The 17,927-nt window shown below is 44.4% G+C and overlaps 1 protein-coding gene across 1 annotated transcript in view; it reads left to right on the top strand.

Moving 5' to 3' along the window:
- The first annotated feature begins 60 nt into the window (after positions 1–60).
- IGF2R (insulin like growth factor 2 receptor) overlaps positions 61–17,927 on the top strand; it is a 53,403-nt gene continuing 35,536 nt past the window's right edge. The window contains exons 1-9 of the mRNA XM_082757518.1: positions 61–265; positions 6,321–6,454; positions 11,212–11,336; positions 12,996–13,094; positions 13,483–13,615; positions 14,778–14,898; positions 15,825–15,939; positions 17,399–17,561; positions 17,732–17,912. Coding sequence (XP_082613644.1) covers positions 138–265; positions 6,321–6,454; positions 11,212–11,336; positions 12,996–13,094; positions 13,483–13,615; positions 14,778–14,898; positions 15,825–15,939; positions 17,399–17,561; positions 17,732–17,912 — 1,199 coding nt within the window. The 5' untranslated portion in view covers positions 61–137. The remainder of the gene's footprint in view (positions 266–6,320; positions 6,455–11,211; positions 11,337–12,995; positions 13,095–13,482; positions 13,616–14,777; positions 14,899–15,824; positions 15,940–17,398; positions 17,562–17,731; positions 17,913–17,927) is intronic.

The raw sequence follows: 17,927 nt of genomic DNA, 5'->3' as shown, positions 1-17,927 counted from the left end.
GGCGCGCGCCCCTCCCGCCGCCGTCACGTGCGGGCGGCGGTCACGTGAGGAGGCGCCGCCTGACGTGCCGGGGCCGCGTCGGCAGGGCCGCGGCGAGCGCAGCCCGGAGGGGAGCGGAGCGGAGCGGAGCCGAGCCCATGGCGCTGCCCGGCCTCGGCCTCGGCCTCGCCCTGCTGCTGCCGCCGCTCCTCGGCCTCCTCCTGCCGCGGGGAGCCGGTGCTGGCCCCCCCCCGGTGCTCGGCGACGCCTACCGGGAGCTGTGCAGGTGGGTGGCGGGGGGGCGCCGCCGCTGTCTGTCCGTGTCCGTGTCCGTGAGTCCCGGCCGCGGGCGGGCTGAGGCCCGGGGAGCGGGGCCGCTGTGGCTGGGGGCTGCCCCCGGAGCCGGCCCCGGCCCGTGCCCGGGCCTCTGCGGGCTGCAGCAGCCCTGCCCTGCCCCGCCGTGCCAGTGCCAAGAGCTGGGCCAGGAGGGAGAGCGCTGCGGAGGGGGGCAGGTGCTGTGCTGCCTGTAAGTAAATAAGAGCAGGTCGGCACCCAGGTGGGGAAGGCCCGCTTGCAGTGGGGAAGAAAGCTATCACAACTTCTGTCCGCAGTAACTGAAGTGTGAGGCTGCTTGAGCTTCGAGTGGGTTTCTTTGCCTGCTTCTGGTAGCCGTACTGCAGGCAGGCTTGGGCAGTCTGGGGGAGGAAGGACAGACCTGCGTTGCTTTTTCTGAAACTTTGTGGAATGTGGTGGCTTGCAGTGCCTGGTGTCGTCACGCTTTTGCTATTGTTCTTGCGTGCTCCTGAAGCTGGCCGTGCGGCCATGTGACTTGCAATTAGCTGTGTTTATCTTCTCTGCTGAGGCGCCTCCAGGATTGCTGCAATGTGAGCACCTGGGAAAGAATACAGAGGACCTGGTTGGATAGATGAAGCTAGTAGTGAGAATGACCAGAGCAGTATGTTTGCTCCTTTCAGCACTTGTCGTGGAACCACAGTGTGCTCTTGTGCTGTTAGAAGCCTTGGGTTTAGCATTTGGCTTAGCCTCAGAGAAAAGGCATGCCCCAAGCACAGGGAGATGACCTGTAGGTGAACTTGCTCAGCTCTATTAAGTGCTTCGACAGACTTAAATGGGAGATGTCATAAATAACTCGTTACTGGACTTATTTGCATATGTCCATGGTTGCTTCATAGGCCTGGGAATTTGCCACTGCAATGGCCTCAGTGTGACTTCTCAGCACATTGGCTTCCTATAGCTCTTGCATGTCTGAACCTCGCATTGCTCTTCCCTTTCTCACACGTTCTGTGATATGATGTAGTAGATGTGGTTTAGACCGTATCGCAGAAGGTGAAATGTCAAAGTGCATGCAAGGATCGAAAGCTGAAGGGCATGTGGTGTAACTGTAAGGCTGTTACGCATGATGTGCCTGTCAGAGAACTTGCCTGAAGACATGTGCTGTGTGTGACGATCGGAAAAGGTGACAGGTAAAGCAGAGCGGAGCTAAGCATGAGTAGGGGTACACAGTAAGTGTTCTCTCAGCTCTTGAAGTACAGCAGCAGCTTTGTATGTTGTGCTGTTCAAGCTGTGGTTTTCTTCTAGGGAGAGCTTTCTTTGATACAGAAACAAACCTGCTCTGTGCATGTTTATGCTAAAATGTTAGCCACATCTAATGGTGATTTCTGTGGGAAGTTCTGCATCTAAGCTGATTGCAAATCATCATCCTGGAAACTGTTCCCAAGCCTGTGAGCTTGTGATCACGCTGGTTGAACCTGCTCGCAGAAGTCTTCTGGTTTCAGTCTCGCCTCTGCAATGTTTTCATACTGAGGAGGTGCTGGGCACGAGGCTGTATGGGTGCACAGTGACTGAGGGATCAGCTTTCCAGTCCCACTGTTGTAGGTTTCTCACCTCTGTGCTGGGCGGTCTGGCTGTCGTGCCCCTTCAGCAAAGGGAGCCGGCAGTGCCTCCCTTGAGAGCAATGCCCTGTAGCAATGCCTCTTCCTATCAATGCCCTGTAGCTGTTGGGGTGGGGGTGTGCCTTCCTAGCAGGCATCTCATGGGGTTTGAGAACCAGGAAGCTGAGGGTGCTTATGAAAATGGTGGCGGTAGCTGTCCCATGCTTCGTTGCATTTGGGGGTGGTTCGCTACCATTCAAACCCCAAAGCGGCTTGCGGTTCGGGTTAAATGGTGCATGCGAGCTGCCGGCCTTTCTGCAAGCTGCTGATTTCAACACTGGAGCTGCTCATTCCCAAGGTAAACTAAACTCACTGATGCTCCTCTCCCTTTTCATGCTACCTTTTTTGCTTCTTTGCTTTGTCAAAAAATGCCAAGCCCTTTATTGAGCTTAGGGTTTGCTAGAAAGTATTTTAACTTTCTTTAAGACACTGAAGCAAGGACATAAAGGTAGGTAGCTGGAAAGACTGACCTGCGGGCAAGTCCAATCCAAGTACGTGTTTGGACACTGCTTGCACAACTGTCGGCTGTAGCCTGGATTGGTGCTGCCTCCAGCAGGGGATCCTCCCTGCCTTCTGCTGCCTCCTGTTCCCAGTGAGCCAGGCCTGGGGCTGGCTCCTCTCCTCCCTGTGCACTTGAGCATGCACCTGTTGTTTGTGCTGAGGCAATTCAGGGGCAGAGCAGTTCTTGCATCCAGCCTGTGTCGCAAGCAGAGGCCAGAAATAAGCAACGGGGAAGGGGAAGGCAAAGAAGAGGGGAACTTCCCCTGCAAGGTGGAGGTGGATCTGTTTCAGGCCTGTAACTGTGAGATAAAACCAACTGTGGGCTATCTGGAAACAGGTGCTGTCATGTAATTTCAGCAGAACTAGCTATTTTGCAACTAATGTCAAGGCGGATACTTCTGAACTGCCTTTGTTCACAGCTCTTGAATGGCAGCAGAAGTGGCTGCCTGGGTGGTGTGAGGCACGAGCATGTGGCTTTGCTCCTCTCTCCTGGGGGTCTGCAGGAGCTGGGGATGCCTCGGGGAGTGGTGGCACTGGAGGCTTTTCTGGTTCTTCTTGTGGCGGAGCACAAGCTGAGTTTGCAGCCTGTCAAGAAGCGATGCTTTGGAAATGACCAGGTATTTTTTTTCTCCTCAGGTTGTTCTTGCTGCTTTGGCTCTAGCTGCAGCCCGGAGCAGGCAGTGAGGTTAATGCTCATGCACTCTCCACCCCTATAACCAAGTCTATTGCTTGTCAGAGCTGCTGCTGTAACAGCTCCCTTAGAATTAATCTGGGATATCCTAAGCACCTCAGATGGCAGCTCTTTGCTAGCTGCATGACCTTGGTTGGACCAGGTAAGGGGCCAAGCAGGAGGAGTAACTGCTGGCAGGAGGTGTCTGCTGAGCAGCTGGAGGAAGGCAGCTCACGTGGCTCAGCTGCAGCTGGCGTGGCCAAGTGATTGCAGACAGACTGTGTTTAGCTGATGGCAGAGATCAGTTTGTGGCCAAGTGATTGCAGACAGACTGTTTCCCTGATGGCAGAGATCAGTTTGTAAGCATCGGAAAGTAGAGCACATGCCGTGGGGCTGCAGTGAGATCCTATCCCTGGGCATTCATTGCATGTCAGGAGCTTTACTTGTGAAATAAATAATTCTTTCTTTTGCTGTGGATGTGCATTTTGCAGCTGGTAGTTGAGAACAGCTGCTCAGACTACATCCAACCGCCTGTTCAGCTCTGGTGTGTTTGGGCAGTGCAATGAACAGATCTCCTTCCATCCCCGTTCTTTTAAAGAAAAGGCCCTTCAGCTTTCCTGAAATAACTGTGCTCTGCAACCAGGGTAGGCTTTCATTTGTGTGTGCCATTGAAGGTGTGGTTTGGAACATGATGAAACAAGAAATTCCATGCTTACTTGCCCTGGATTGTTTAGAAAAATCCCTCTGACTTCCTTGTGTAGGGGTCTATGACAGGCCGGAGAGAGGCTGACTTCAGCAGCTGTTCTGTTGCAGTTCTGTAAGCATTCTCATCTTGTTTCTCTTCTGCTTCTTGTACGTGGGTGAGAGGACTTTAAGGTGTTGATGTCCTCTGTTTCATAACAAGGAACTGGGAAAGCAAGGAACTAATCTCTAATACATTGATAATTCTGTTGTATGAAGGACTCGGATTCTTGTTGGTTCACAAACAAGCTTTAGTTTCCAAATTCTCTGTGGGTGTTGAAGAACACTCCAGCTTGATCAAAAAATGTCACTCTTTGCCTCTTTTGTAATCTGCTGAAACAAGTCAAAAAGAGCACTGGAGCCTTTGGGAGTTTTTCAGCAGAACGTGGAATTTCCAGGACTTCCTCTTACAGTTGTGTTTTGATTGAAACACATTTTCTGATGGAGGAAAAAATGATTTTAGTCTTAATTTATGTTTTCAGAGCCCTTGAGGTCAGGTTCTTCCAACTTATTCTGTGTGATTTCCTTGTCAGGTTTTCTTACCTTCCTGTTTTTTCTCTACTATAACTTAATTGGCATCATCTTCCTGCACAGAGATGGTCCACTTCTGAGCTAATCAGTATGATTGTAAAATATCAACTCTGTGTACTAGGAAAGAACAATGGCAAGCGTTTGTTTAGGATTGAGACACGATCCTTGAATCTGATCCTTGATCTGATTAAAAAATAGTTTCACTGGTGTTTCAGGTATGACTCAGTACCTGGTATGTTGGGGTTTTTCTGAGCTTTCTCTTCCTGTAATAAGATGATGATTTTCAGTTTGCAGAGGGAGCTCTTGTATTTGTCCCTGACTTGTTCCAGCCACCAGCAGATTGAAATTAAGGCTGCTGTAGCACAGGGAAGCCAAGAGGCCTCTACTCAGCAATTGCATGGAAAAATTGTGTGTTATTCTACTGCTGGCTCTTTGATTAGAGATGAGATTCACTGGATTTCAGAGGAGCTCTTAGAGGATTCAAAAAAATCAGAATACAGGAGCTGAGCTGCTGTTGCCCCATCCTTGTCTAAGAATTGGGCTTCTGAAGTGGCAGGAGAGTGGTGGGTTCTCCTCCTGGGGGGGCTGGGGTATGGCAGTGCCGAGTGAGGTAGCGCCTACAGGTCGAGGTGGAGGCAGCCAAACCCTGGGGGTGAAGCTTCTGGTCAACTTCTCATCTTTTGATAGCTGAGAGAGGGGAGCTGAGCCTCCTTGATGGGCTTGGGACTAATCTGTAGATGAAGGCAAATGCTTCTTTGGGTCAGATTCATTAAACCTTAGGTGAATTGTAAATATCAGGAATGCCTAGGAAGCTGCTCTATTGCCTTTGTTTTTCCGATGGCACGAGTCTGCATCAAATCCCACTGAAGTTGCTGTTTCAGATGGAGGGGGAAAGCTGGGGGATCTCTTACACTGCAGAAATCGGCTCAATCCAGAGGATGCGCGCTCCTGCCAGAACTGGGAGAGCTCAGAGCCAAGCCGACGGTGCATGTCTGCTGAGCTGGGCCTCTAACAGCGCCTGGATGGTGCTTCCTGCTAGTAGGCCAGCCCGTCTGGAGAGCTCCTGACCAAAACCAGCTGACCCGGGCGCGGCTCCAAAGTGAGCAATGCGGTGTCATGCAGCTCATCACATCCGCACCATCGTCTCGGTGCTTGTGATGAGGGAAGCTAGGACTTATTCAGCCTCAGAAGTGCAGTACATTTTTTGGTTTTGTTTTCTTGCTCTAACTTACTCCCCACTGTGTTATCTAGAGTGTCATGCTCCTTTATCAGATTTTACTCGGCTGGTTTTCTGACATGGCTGTAGCTAGCTGTCACGATCCCTTTTTGTCCCTCGTGGATAGCTCTGCTTGCTTTTCAGCTTCTGACGTCACCCTTCAGAAGCTGTCCCTGGAATGTGGAGTTCTATATAAAAGTGCGTAGAGGTGCAGATAGTCCAGGGAAGCATTGTTTGCATCTTTCTGTCTGAGTGCTGTAAGAATCTTAGACCCAGATTTTCCCTTGTAGCTAGATGGATTTGCTGCTGGTGTTCAGGACGTGGCCTGCTGCTCCAGTCTGCTTACGCTTGAGGATTTTACACTGTTGTTGGGTATTGCTGAAAGGCAGTGGTGTGCAGCTGGCCTAAGGGATTTGACAAATTGGTCAGGCTCTCAAGGAGAAGGGTTCACCACCTGTGATGTACCTGCTCAGAGTACCCTTCTCAGGGATTTCAGGGAGGGAGAGGGGTTGGTTGGGTACTGCAAGAAATGTGGGAAATATTTAGGTACTAGAGAAGCATCTCTGTTTTGTTCTTGGCCCTGACACAGTAACAACTATTTCTGATACTGATACAGAACACAAACAAGCAACTTGGTGTAGTGGTGTGCTTAACTTTGCAACCTGGTTGCTTCAGGGACTGGGGCCTAGAGGATGGCAGCACAGAACTAACCCAGGTGCTTTTTTCTTTTCAGTTACACATGGGAAGCAATTGATGCAGACAGACATGTACTTTATAAAATAAACTTCTGTGTTGGTGTTGAAGAGTGTGGGAGGACGAGTGCAGTCTGTGCATATGACATCAATAAGAAGAATTATACGTCAGTAGGTAAGTAAACAAGCGTCTTTCCTTCTATGTAATCCAGAGCCAAGTTAATGGATGGTCTTATAACTATTTTTCCAAGCTTCTTTGTATTAGTAAAGATTTTTCTTAGAACAGTTTAGCACTTCATTCTGTTGTAGGTTTACTATGTAAATTTGAGAAACTGTGATTTCAGATGATTACTTGACAGGACAGTGAAGTTTATCTCCTCATCTATCTAGTTAATAAAAATCTACAGCGGGAAACTATGCAGCACTATCCCAAGTAGAAATAACTACCTGTGGTAGGTTGTATCCTATCTGGTGTGTATCCTCATTTGAAGCTCGATACCAGACATAGGAAAAGCTTGAGTTAGGGATCTAAACTGTATCGCAGCCTAGCCTGATGTTAAATTAGCTCTTTCACCAGGGTTAGGTGACATTCTGTAATGCGGTCTTGTATTGCTTAGCTTTTGGGGTATCTTTAAGTTGTTACCCAAAGGAAGTTAATGACGCACAATCCTGTTTTCAGTTCCATGTGTCAAATCTGGTGGCTGCTTCAGTAGTTCTGAGGCATCCTTGGTATCCGAAGGAGTGGTGGACTTGAGGGGGCTGATCTAAGTATGAAACTGGTATATTCCTGGCCACATGCTTTACATGTTTTTTCTGGTTCAAAGCAGCCCACGGTCTAAACTGTACTTGTGTACTGATTTGCATGGATGCTTTTCACTTTTGAGGTTCCTTCTTTACCTCAGCAACTGAAGCAGTAGCATACAGATACCAGTAAAGAGGTTTTCTCATGGCTGGCTGCTCCTTAAAACAGAACGATGTGCTAGCTTTCTGAAGGTTAGTATGTTCTCAGATTGAATCCTGGTTGCTGCAGATCTGATGTCTGAATTTGGCTGTGTTTGTCAATTGTGCTTTCTGTTGGCAGACAGCTTTTATGAGAAGCTATGAGTCTTCAGGAAATGTTTGAGCTTGAATTGCTGGAAGATGGTGAGGAAAAAGATTCTCACCTGTGTGCAGATGAGCAGCATCTAGTCAGCCTCCCTTTTACCCACCCCTCTCCCTTAGCTGTAGAGATGCTTTGGTTTCAGGCTGTGGTCAGTCAGTGGTTTTCATGCTGTTGTGACCCTGACTTCAAATCACTGGGTGATGAGTAGAAGTGTTCCTCAATTTGTGGCTGTACTTCTTTAAAGCAGTGCAGTATATCTATGCACGAGTTTTCTGGAATGGCTGGTTGATGCACCAAAGTTCAAAGTGCAGTTGCGTTTTGTGGTGTCCTCTACTCTGAGGAGCACGACATCTTTCTAGACCACTTGTCACTGCTGCTGATTTTTGTTCCCAAAACGTGTAAGGTTTATTTCCTGCTGAGGTGGATCTGACCTCTTGAGTTTTCAGTTGCATGTGGATGCAAAATGAAGTAGCACGTGAGCAACTGTTTTAGCATTGTCTTGGTTGTACTGGGACTTCAGCACCGTCAGACTGAGTTGAGGTCATGCTGATGTATTATTAAGCTGCTTGTTTGTCAATCCAAGGCACTTTTAGCAAGAGAAGAACAATCCTTGAATCCATGTCTACCTGGATGTAGACTCCCATTGTAGGTTAGCAGCCAAGGCAGCTTAAGCCATGTGCCTGTCTTAAAGCAATCCGGCTGTTATGAGATTACTTGCATGCCTGTGCTGAGTGCAGCTGAAGGGTTTTGACTTAGGGAAAGGAAGAGCAAAAAGTCAGCTGATAAACTTTGCTAAGTGGTAAACTTTGGTCTAGTACGGGCTTAATCAGATTTCTACCTTGCAAAGAGGAGTTTTGACTGCAAACAACAGTTTTGCTCTTAAATATTTGCTATGCAAGAGGTAACAGCTATAGGGAGCAATAAAATCAACTCAACTTTGGTGGGAGCAGGACCTGTATGATCTGTGACTGTAATCAAACTGTATGCAAGGGAAGCCTTGTGGCCAATGCTAACTGTGTTTGCGGGACATCTAGTGTCGCGTTGAGATCCCAGAGGCCTCTCCTAGAAAATGCTTTTCAGCTTTATTGGTTGACCTGAGCAGCTTTTAGGGTGTAGGCAGAATGCATAGTTCTTAAACGTCAGAGGATAGAAATGACCTGGTACCTTTTTAATTTGGTGTCATACGTAGTGACTGATGTTCTACCTAGTTGGACTGCTGTTACAGCAATATTTCTACTGTTAGTTGTAACTGTGTTAACCTGAGTGGTGAAACATGAAGTTTTTCAGCTGCAACAGGCTGGACATGAAATGATAGCTGCCACCTAAATGCCCCCTTTCTCTTGGGTGACTGATTAAAAGGCAATCAGGGAAGACATTCTCCTTCCGAGCAGCCTAAAAGATGAAGGAACAAATGCGTAAAAAGTGTTGTGAATAGTGTCATTAATACTGGTCTACTACAACTGTGTAAAATGAAGTTTAACTGCTAACTCTTCTGACCTGTAGAAGCTGGCTTGCGGTGTTACTTTAAGCAGAGAATGCATCTCAAAAGTCATGAAGAAATGTGATTGGAGAGGGAGCCTGTTGTAGGGAAGGTTGCTGCAGAACTGGTACTTGGGAAGGACATCCATGGGAAGCTGACAGTGTGAGGGGGTGGCTTGTAAGACTACTCCCAACCCTGCTCACAGTGTGTTACTGAAGGGTTTCTTGCTAAGATCTTTGTAAGTTCCTAAAGTAGCTTTTAAGCATGCACGAGGGAGGGGAGAGAGCATGCGTGTTGTCCTGGGTTAAACAAGATGTACTGGCTTTGCTTGTTTTTTTCTTGAACATCACTTTAACTGAGGAAACTGGAGTCAACTAACAAGGCCTTTAGAGCAATGTAATTAATGTGTTCTCAGAACTGAGAGAAAGCTGATGCTTACAGAGGGCTAAGTTAGGTCCTCAGAGGCTGCTGCTGTAAGTTCTTGGCTAAACTGAGGCTTGAAACCATACACATTTATACAGAGTTCAATAACTTGTGCGTGTCGTTACCATATGCACCTCTTTTGACTAGAAAGTTATGCTGGCTTCCTTCCTACCAGGTCTCCTAGTGAAGAAGAGAAGACACTGACAGCATCTTCTAAGGGATGTTGTAATGAGTAGAAATCTTGCTCTCAGAGTAGTGTGCATCTCTTAATGTTTATAAGAGGGCTACGTGATGCTTCTGTCAGCATCAGTGCTCATAGTCCTAAAAACATGAAGGCCATGTTTTGGTAAGTGTCAAGAAATGCAAAAGGCAGGGATCTCAGACAGCTTTCATGTGCATGAAAGCTGGTACAGAACTGCATGGTGGTAACATGCATCACTGTGTCAGGCTCTCAGCCTGGCACAAATCCCTGTGCACATGTGTATGAGCAGGTTTGGTCTATGCTGCCCTTCTGGGCTGGCAAGTCTCCAATCTTACCTTCCCTTGAAAAGGCAGGTGGCTACTGAATTCTGTCTGTCTTGTTACGCTGATATACAGAGGGGTGCTGTGAATGCCTGCTTAGGTATTAGCATCTTGATGGGGCTTCTTGTAACAGAGTTAGCGTGATGTGATCACGTGCAGCACTGATGGGCAGTTCTTATGGTACTTAGGGCTAGCTGTCAAGGTCTTGTTCTGCCTGTCACTGTTTCAGTTTTACCTGCAAGCTTGGTGGCTATAGCAGCTTTCTCCTGCTACAGTTCAAAGCAGTTAATGTGCGGGACAGGACTGGAAAACAGTGCTGGGCAATCAGCATGGAAAGATGCCAAAGAATGTCATTAGGGAAAGCCCTGGCAGCTGGTAACAGTGGTTGGGAAGGTGTTGCTACAGAACATTGCCTTGACTGTTTTTGAGCTTCTTGTATCCTCTTCCTGCCCAGTTCATTTACATCTGCTGCTTTTGCTCTCAGAACTGTATTACCCCAGATTGGGTGCGGTGTAGTTTGTTCTGTCCTGATTGAGGAGTTAACAGGCGGGGAAATGTGGCTGGGCTCATATGTGACCTAGATGCAAAGCTGCTATCTGCAGTGATTACAGATTTGACTTTATCTCTAGTGCAGACATCAACAAAAAAAATAAGGAGGGAAGCCAGTTAATATTGGCATTTTATAGTGTTCTCTGCAGTTCAGCCCAAACTTATTGCAGCACTAAAATCTACCTAGTAAAAATGGGCAGCGTGGAGGACTTTGCTTAATGCTAACCAAATGGGTTTGAACGGGAACATTCCTGAGCTTGAGCTGGCGCTTACCACAACTTGAAACATGCTTCACCCTTTCCCTTCCTGTCAGGTGTTGGAGAAAAAGGGATGTGCAGTGAAGCTTCACTGACCCCAGCCCTCTTGCAGCATGCAGGCTGTGCTAAAGGGGATGAGAGCTGTAGGAGGACGTGCATGGATGTAGTGCTTCTGCGTTGGGTTTAGCAGGAGATAATGCCAGTACTGCAGATGTACCCAGGCACTGATGGAGTTCCCATTAAGTACACTCTCTGACACGATCTGTTTAAAAGACAGGCTAAGAAGCTGATAAATTGAAGCCAGTGGGAGGAAGGAGTGAGTTGTGGTACTTGCAGCTAGCTCGTAATGGTGTTTGCTTACAAAGCCTTGAGGAAGTAGATGTGTGATTAGAGAGATCAAATACAGTCTTAACTTGGATCTGGACTTTAGATCACGAGAACTGCAAGGGAAGTCTGCAGCTGTACTCTGTTCAGACTGTTCTCAGGTGGACTGGTATGTCTTGTGCTGTTCAGTGCTTGAACTTAGAGCCTTTGTGTTGAGCTTCCACAAAAGCACAGTACTGTAACCCCTCCCCCTCTTTTCTTTTTCCAAATATTAGGTGATCTAAACTTGCAAAGAGCTTCTAAAACTCTTCTGGAACTCAACACTACAGCTAAGTGCCCAGAGAAAGACAGTCAGCACCAAATTCAAAGCAACATTAACTTCTTGTGTGGGAAAACACTGGTAAGTCTAAATCGCTTATTCTTATCTTCAATGGGTAAAGTGTGTACTTTTAACTTTTTAGAGAGACTTGCTGTACTAGTGGATGTAGTAATTAACAAGCTTCTTAGCCTAAGTTACATTTTGGTACCAAATTAAGGATGTGATCCAAAGGAGCATTCAGAATTCAATCAAGTTAGAAAATAATTGCAGATCTGCTGTTTAGGTCTGATCGCAGGCTCTTCTGGGTCTTTAATGTTTTCACTTGTATCTTCATGTTTTTCTGTAGTATTTTAATAGCGTGATATGGAGGAATTGGTCAACTGGGTGCTGTAACTGAAAGTTGTTGTTTCAATACTGGCTCTGTCTGAGCTGTGGACCTAGAGTGGCTGTTTAATAAAACAGTCCTGAAGAACAAGGCTGATATCTGGTGCAAGTCAGCATAGATGACATCAGTAAGCTTTAGATTTTGTCTGCACATAGTTGAGCTTAGAGTGCTTGTGCATCTAGCTGGGCTTCTGGGGGTGCAGTTGTTTGTGGGTATCTGCCTAAAGTGTGGACGGAGATGCTTGAAAAGTGTGTGTATGCAGTTCATATCCATGTGCTTTTGGAGTTGCACCTTCTAAACGCTTAACTGATACCCCAGCTTGGTATTCTGTACAGACTGATAAGTTTGTGTATCAGAGATAAATATGTATCAGGGCTGCTGTTGGCACAGGTAACACCATTGCACACCCTCTTTTGGAAGCGTACCCAATTCAAACACGGTGCCAGTGCAGCAGAGAGGTTTAAAGGCTTCCTCTGTGCTGTTTTAGCAGATGATTCTGTAAGCAATTAAAAATAGTTCCTCAGCTCCAGATATATCACCAGATCATAACCACCTTTAAACCTCTTCTAGTTAGTGTAGTTGTAACACCTATTTTCATGTGACCTAGCAAAAAGATTTTGTAATAGTGTCTGGAACAACTTGTCTCAAGCACTTTTTGCAGGGTTAAATGGAGGAGGGTATCTGTTTGAATAGGCTAAAGCATTTCTAGCTGAGGTGATGAAGGGACAGTATGCAAAAAAATCTCATTTTCCTTCTATAAGCAGAGGCATTTACTTGAGCATCAAGCTCTAAACTATGGTAGAAGCTTTGTCCTGAAATAGGTGCAAATGTTTGTTGTGAGCCTATAAAAAAAAAAAAAAAAAAAGTAGCTGGCTTCAGAGGTATCCTTTCCGTATAGCTGAAGAACTTGCTAATCAGACTTTGTGGGATGAAAGATAGGGAACGGGTAAACGATGCGTTGTCTTGCTGTTTGTCTCTTTACACACACAGATATTGGTCTTTTCATTTTTAGTAACTAGATGTGCCTGGTACTTCTGCCAATATCAGTTGGCATAAGTAAATGCTTCTAAAAGATGTAGTACAATTTTTGCATATTAGGATTGGCACACGGTAATTAGAGAACTTGCATATGCAGAGTGAGAAGGATTTGGCATCCTGCATCTTCATGAGTTTACCAACAAATCTGATAAAAGGCACAAACAACAGTCATGCTATTTAGGTGCTATTAAGAAATTGTATGGCTTTGATCTGATGTTCTGTATTCTCTTCTTAATCTCTTAAATTAACTTATTTCTGTCTGTAGATACAAAATAAAACTGAAGCCTGTTCTTAAAATTACTTTCTCCTTTAAATAGGGTACGCCTGAATTTGTAACAGCAACAGAGTGTGTGCACTATTTTGAGTGGAGGACCTTTGTTGCTTGCAAGAAAGACTTGTTTAAACCTGTGAAAGAGGTAATCCATGTACTATACATATAGAAATTTATTTTCACAGATCTGGCGATCTTACTTTTCCAACCCTCCTACCCCAAACAAATCCTAACAACCTCCATAGGCCAGACTTCTTCACATGCTTATAAAACAGCTGGTGGAGCTGAGAATTTTTGGTAGTTCTTCAACCCCTTAAGATCTGTATGGTTTATAGTAAAACTGTAAGAGCTGGAGCAGAATATGCTAAGTTCTGGTGCCTTCTTTTATCCAGTGTATCTAGCTTTAAGTCTATCTGAAAGTACTTGAGTTTCCAGAAGTAAAAGACTTTTTCATGTATTAAATTGTTTTTATAAATGCCTGTTTCTAACTTCTCCCAACTTCATTGGCCTGCATTGTATGTATTTTCTTTTAGGTGCCTTGCTATGTATTTGATGAAGATTTGAAGAAACATGACTTAAATCCTCTCATCAAGATTTCAGGACACTACTTGGTGGATGATTCTGATGATGATGATTCCTTGTTTATAAACATCTGCAGGGACTTAGGTGTGGACACAAGCTTGTATCACCTGTCGGAGTATAAATTCCTAGCAGTATGATTCTTCTAGTGCCCCAGTTGAGGTTGTCCCATGACTGAAGACTGGTGGTTTAGGATTTTCACTATTGTTTCAAACTATTTCTGATGATTTGAAGGCTGCTTTTTGTGAAGCCAAGTTTTCTTCTCTTAACTGTTGAGCTGTTCAGAGATATTTGCCTGCTGGAAGGGCAAGGACTGTTAGAGAAGTTTACTTAAGCTCTTCCACTCAATCAAGTCTTTTAGCTGTTCATGTTTACTGCCAGATAGGACCAAGATAGTTCATAGCACATGTTTTAATAAATGTTAAATTTTAATAAACTCTGAATACATTCATTTGTGCTCTGAATTTATTGGTTGCTTTGGGCTCCCATTCAGGCTGTTGCTTTGTTACAAGTCTGTCCCAAAATGAATTTGAAAGTGTTTAGGTGCTTTGATAAGTAATGATGCATAGCTATCAATGTGATGTCAGTTGGGAGCCAGCCATATAGATAAGGAATTAAAATAGCAAAATCATTTCTTTGAATCTTATTGAAAATGCTTAGTTGTATTCTTGCACTGATTTTTTTTTAAGCCATGCAGTTATTTTTTGTGTGCCCATGTTTAGTGGACAACTAAACTAGAACTTCTACTTACAGTGGCAGGTCTGTTCTTTTAAAAACAAATCCAGAAGAACTATTAGTCTGAAGCTTTTTGCTGACAGCTTTGGATAAGATAAGAATCAAAGGAGGAAGAAGCCCTTTCCTGACAGTTAGGGCTTTCTGTCCCTTAGTACTGTTTCACTGTCGTGGGGGGAAAAATTAGTTAAAATACTTCTAGAAATTCTTGAGCCATATATATATATATGTGTATATATATGTGTGTGTGTGTGTGTATATATATATATCCAACTGCTGTACTAGCTACCAGAAACTAATTTCAGCAAAGAAAAAATGGGACAGCACGAGCTTCTCCTTGTACATAAGTACTTCAGGTTTTGTCTTGCCAGTTACACATTCTTTGTTACCCATTTTAAAGATATTTTAAAAAAAGGGTGAAGCAATGTATAGCAAGTAAGTCACGAATGAAATCACGGAGTACTCCGTGCAGAGCTGGGCTTAAAAATTGAATTTTGTTTGCTATGTTCTTTAACAGGAAGCTCAGGTGGAGAGGCCAGCAACTGCCCTGCTGGCAGCGCGGCTTGCTTGATACACGAAGGTCATGCATATGATGTTGGCCGTCCAAAGGAACAGCTGAAGCGTCATGACCAAGACAGGTACTTCATATTTCTGGTGGTGCTTCTCAGTCAACTAGGCTGGAAGAAGTAGTCTTATTAACTTCTAGAAGACCTGTGTTGCCATCAGCATGAGTTCAATTTTGAAGCATTGGCAGAGATTATTTTTTTTGAATAGTGGGAGGGTAGAGTCTTTTTGCAGACATCCCATTGTACTGCCATAGCACAGCAAATTTTCTTCCTTGTCAGAGGCTCTTTACAAAATTGCAAATTTCTTGGAAGCCAGGGTTAATTAGTATTCTCTGCCTCCAAGCAAAAGAATGATTTTTAATTCCATCTGTCTAATGTCTCAGGGCTTGAAGGGTAAATGTGTTGGCTCTGTGTTTTGACTCACTTTGTTTGGCTCTCTCTACTGCCCAGGAGTGCTTTAAATTGAGAATAGGGCCAGATGTTGCCCTTCTGTAGTTTTGTATGAATGGGTTCTTAATACAAGAAACAGATAGGCAATGCGAGGTTTATTGTTTCTGGTGGTGGCAGAAGAGCGGGGGCTAGGAGAAACTGTTTCCTTGATGCTCTCTGTTTTGTTTCCTGCTTTTTTTTTTTTATGCTCAGAAGGAGCAGTCAGGCACTGGGACGGGTTGCCCAGGGAGGTGGTGGAGTCACTGTCCCTGGGGGTGTTTAAGGTTGGACGTGGTGCTTAGGGACGTGGTTTGGTGGGTGACATTGGTGGTAGGGTGGTGGTTGGACCAGATGATCTTGGAGGTCTTTTCCAACCTTCAAGATTCTGACTCCTGTCTTTAAGAGTTATTTAGAAAACTGTAAAATGAAAGGAATAAACGCATCCATAAACAGCAACTTCCAGGAATGGGACTACTTTGTATCCTGTAAAAGAGAGGTCTCTCCAGCAGTATGCTTCTGTGCAGTGTGTTGTGTCTGAAGTGTATTTTTGGCTTCTTTTTTCTTTCTAGGCTGGTACTGAGTTATGAGAGACTATACACTGATGATGAAAAGCCAGACTTCTGCCTAGGCCATAATCCAGCAGTGACAATCACTTTTGTTTGCCCATCAAAGAGAGGAGAACAGGTAACTTTGCTGTTCTAGTGTGTATGTTAAATGGTCGGTCTTCTAACTTCTGTGTGCATTATCTATCATTTTAATTGACAACTAAAGTGAACAGAAAAATTCTGCTGTTTTGTGGCTTTTCAGGAGTGCGGCATATTCAAAGTAAATACTATTCAAAAAACTGTCTTCTAAAACTTAAAACAAGAACTTGAATAAAATTTTCCCAGGGTTATATTCTTCCGTTATTTTGGTGAATTTAGTTATCCTTTTGTAGGTTAAACATTTTTGTCTGAATGGGACTCTTAAAACAGTGTTAGTCCTTGGCACAGGACTTGGTTGATGAAGGTTTTTTCACCAGTCAGGCTTGGGCATGCTTATAGTTTTCTGTTACTTGTTTCTTATTCTGGCCTTCCTCAGGGAAAAAAAAAAGTGTCACTGCTTGGCAAAAGTTTGTCACTTGCTAAGCAGGCTAACTCCTTTAACCTTAAAGTTTGTACTGTTAAGCAGCAAATCAATTTTTGCAGGACACTGTTTGAGTCAACTTCAATGCAGTATGGTAATTACTGCTTGTGATGCCAGGTAATTTCAGTAACCTGCATTCCTTAAATTGGATCAGTGTGGATATTGCTAGTGCTCTACTGCTTCATGTTGCAACGCTTTTGGCTGTGGGCTGGCAAAGGAGGAACTCTTGTCAGGCTAAGTTTGATTTAATGTTTTGTCCCTCCTATGACCTAGATAGGTACCGTACATCATTCTCATGACTGGGTGACATAGGGTGTCCTCTGATGTCACTTTGTAATACATCAGCATAACTATGCACACACATAATATGAATGGTATTGCTAATGTTAACTGTGCCTGTAACTTCCATGATATTTACCTGTGTATCTACCTGTTTTAGTTTGTGAATCAGTGAGCTTCTAAATGTTCCTCTTCAAGAGGTGCAAAAATATTTCTCTACAGAAAAAAAAAACACCATCCAGTGAAAGTGTTGGCTAAAGAATTGTCAAATACTACCTCTTATCCTGATTTGGACTGAGGGAAGTTAAAGTTGCTAAAATGTACAGTGCTAAGAGGCTGCTTTGCCTTCAGAGAATACTTCATCTGTTCCCTTTTTTGAGGAATCCCCAGAGGCAAACGCAATCCAAGCTGTGCTCAGCAATTTGACCTCCATGTTCTCTTTCGCCAACATGTAAAATAAAAAATGCTTTTTAAAATGTACTTTACTTCTAATCCTCTGCTAATGGCTGATGATTTACTTCTTTTTAGACTTCTAGTAGTTTGCCACATAATCAGTAAGAGCTGTTTTATTCTATTCTCAATATCTGAATAGCCAGAGATGGTGTTTGCAGATCATAAGCAATTTATTACAGGTGAAGCTGCTCATTACTCACCTGAAACAAATGTGACAAAACTGACAGATTCCATTTCAAGTACATCTCTACACTTGTAATTTTAATCCTGATTACTTCTGTATCAGAGTGCAGGTCCCAGACTCACTGCAAAAACAAATTGCCGGTATGAAATTGAGTGGGTTACTGAGTATGCCTGTCACAGGGATTACCTGGAGAGTAAGAGCTGTCTTCTGACTAATGAGCAACATGATATCTCCATTGACTTGAGACCACTTACTCAACTTCCAGGTAAGCTCACTATTTTTATTTTGAGTCTGTGGTGCTACTAATCAGTTTTGTTTCCGTGTTTGGAGACTGGGAATAATATCCTATCTAGATATTTGGGTCATACCTGACAAGTAGTTTTTGGTAGACTTTGTCTGTTCTGCTATAACACTTTTTTTTTTTTATTTTTTCAGATTATGTCACACCGTATTTAGCCAAAGATGACAAAGATGAGTATTACTATTACTTGAATGTATGTGGGAAAACTAGTGCAGGTAACTGCAAGGACAGCACGGGATACACTTCATCTTGCCAAGTAAAATCTATGAATAACCAACAAAAAGTGGCAGGAAGATTTGAGAACCAGACCCTAAGGTATGTATATTAAAA

Source organism: Aythya marila (assembly GCF_965140915.1).
Source record: "Aythya marila genome assembly, chromosome: 3".
Classification (NCBI taxonomy): Eukaryota; Metazoa; Chordata; class Aves; order Anseriformes; family Anatidae; genus Aythya; species Aythya marila.
Note: the sequence above shows the minus strand (reverse complement) of the source record. Positions and strands in the feature narration are given on the sequence as shown.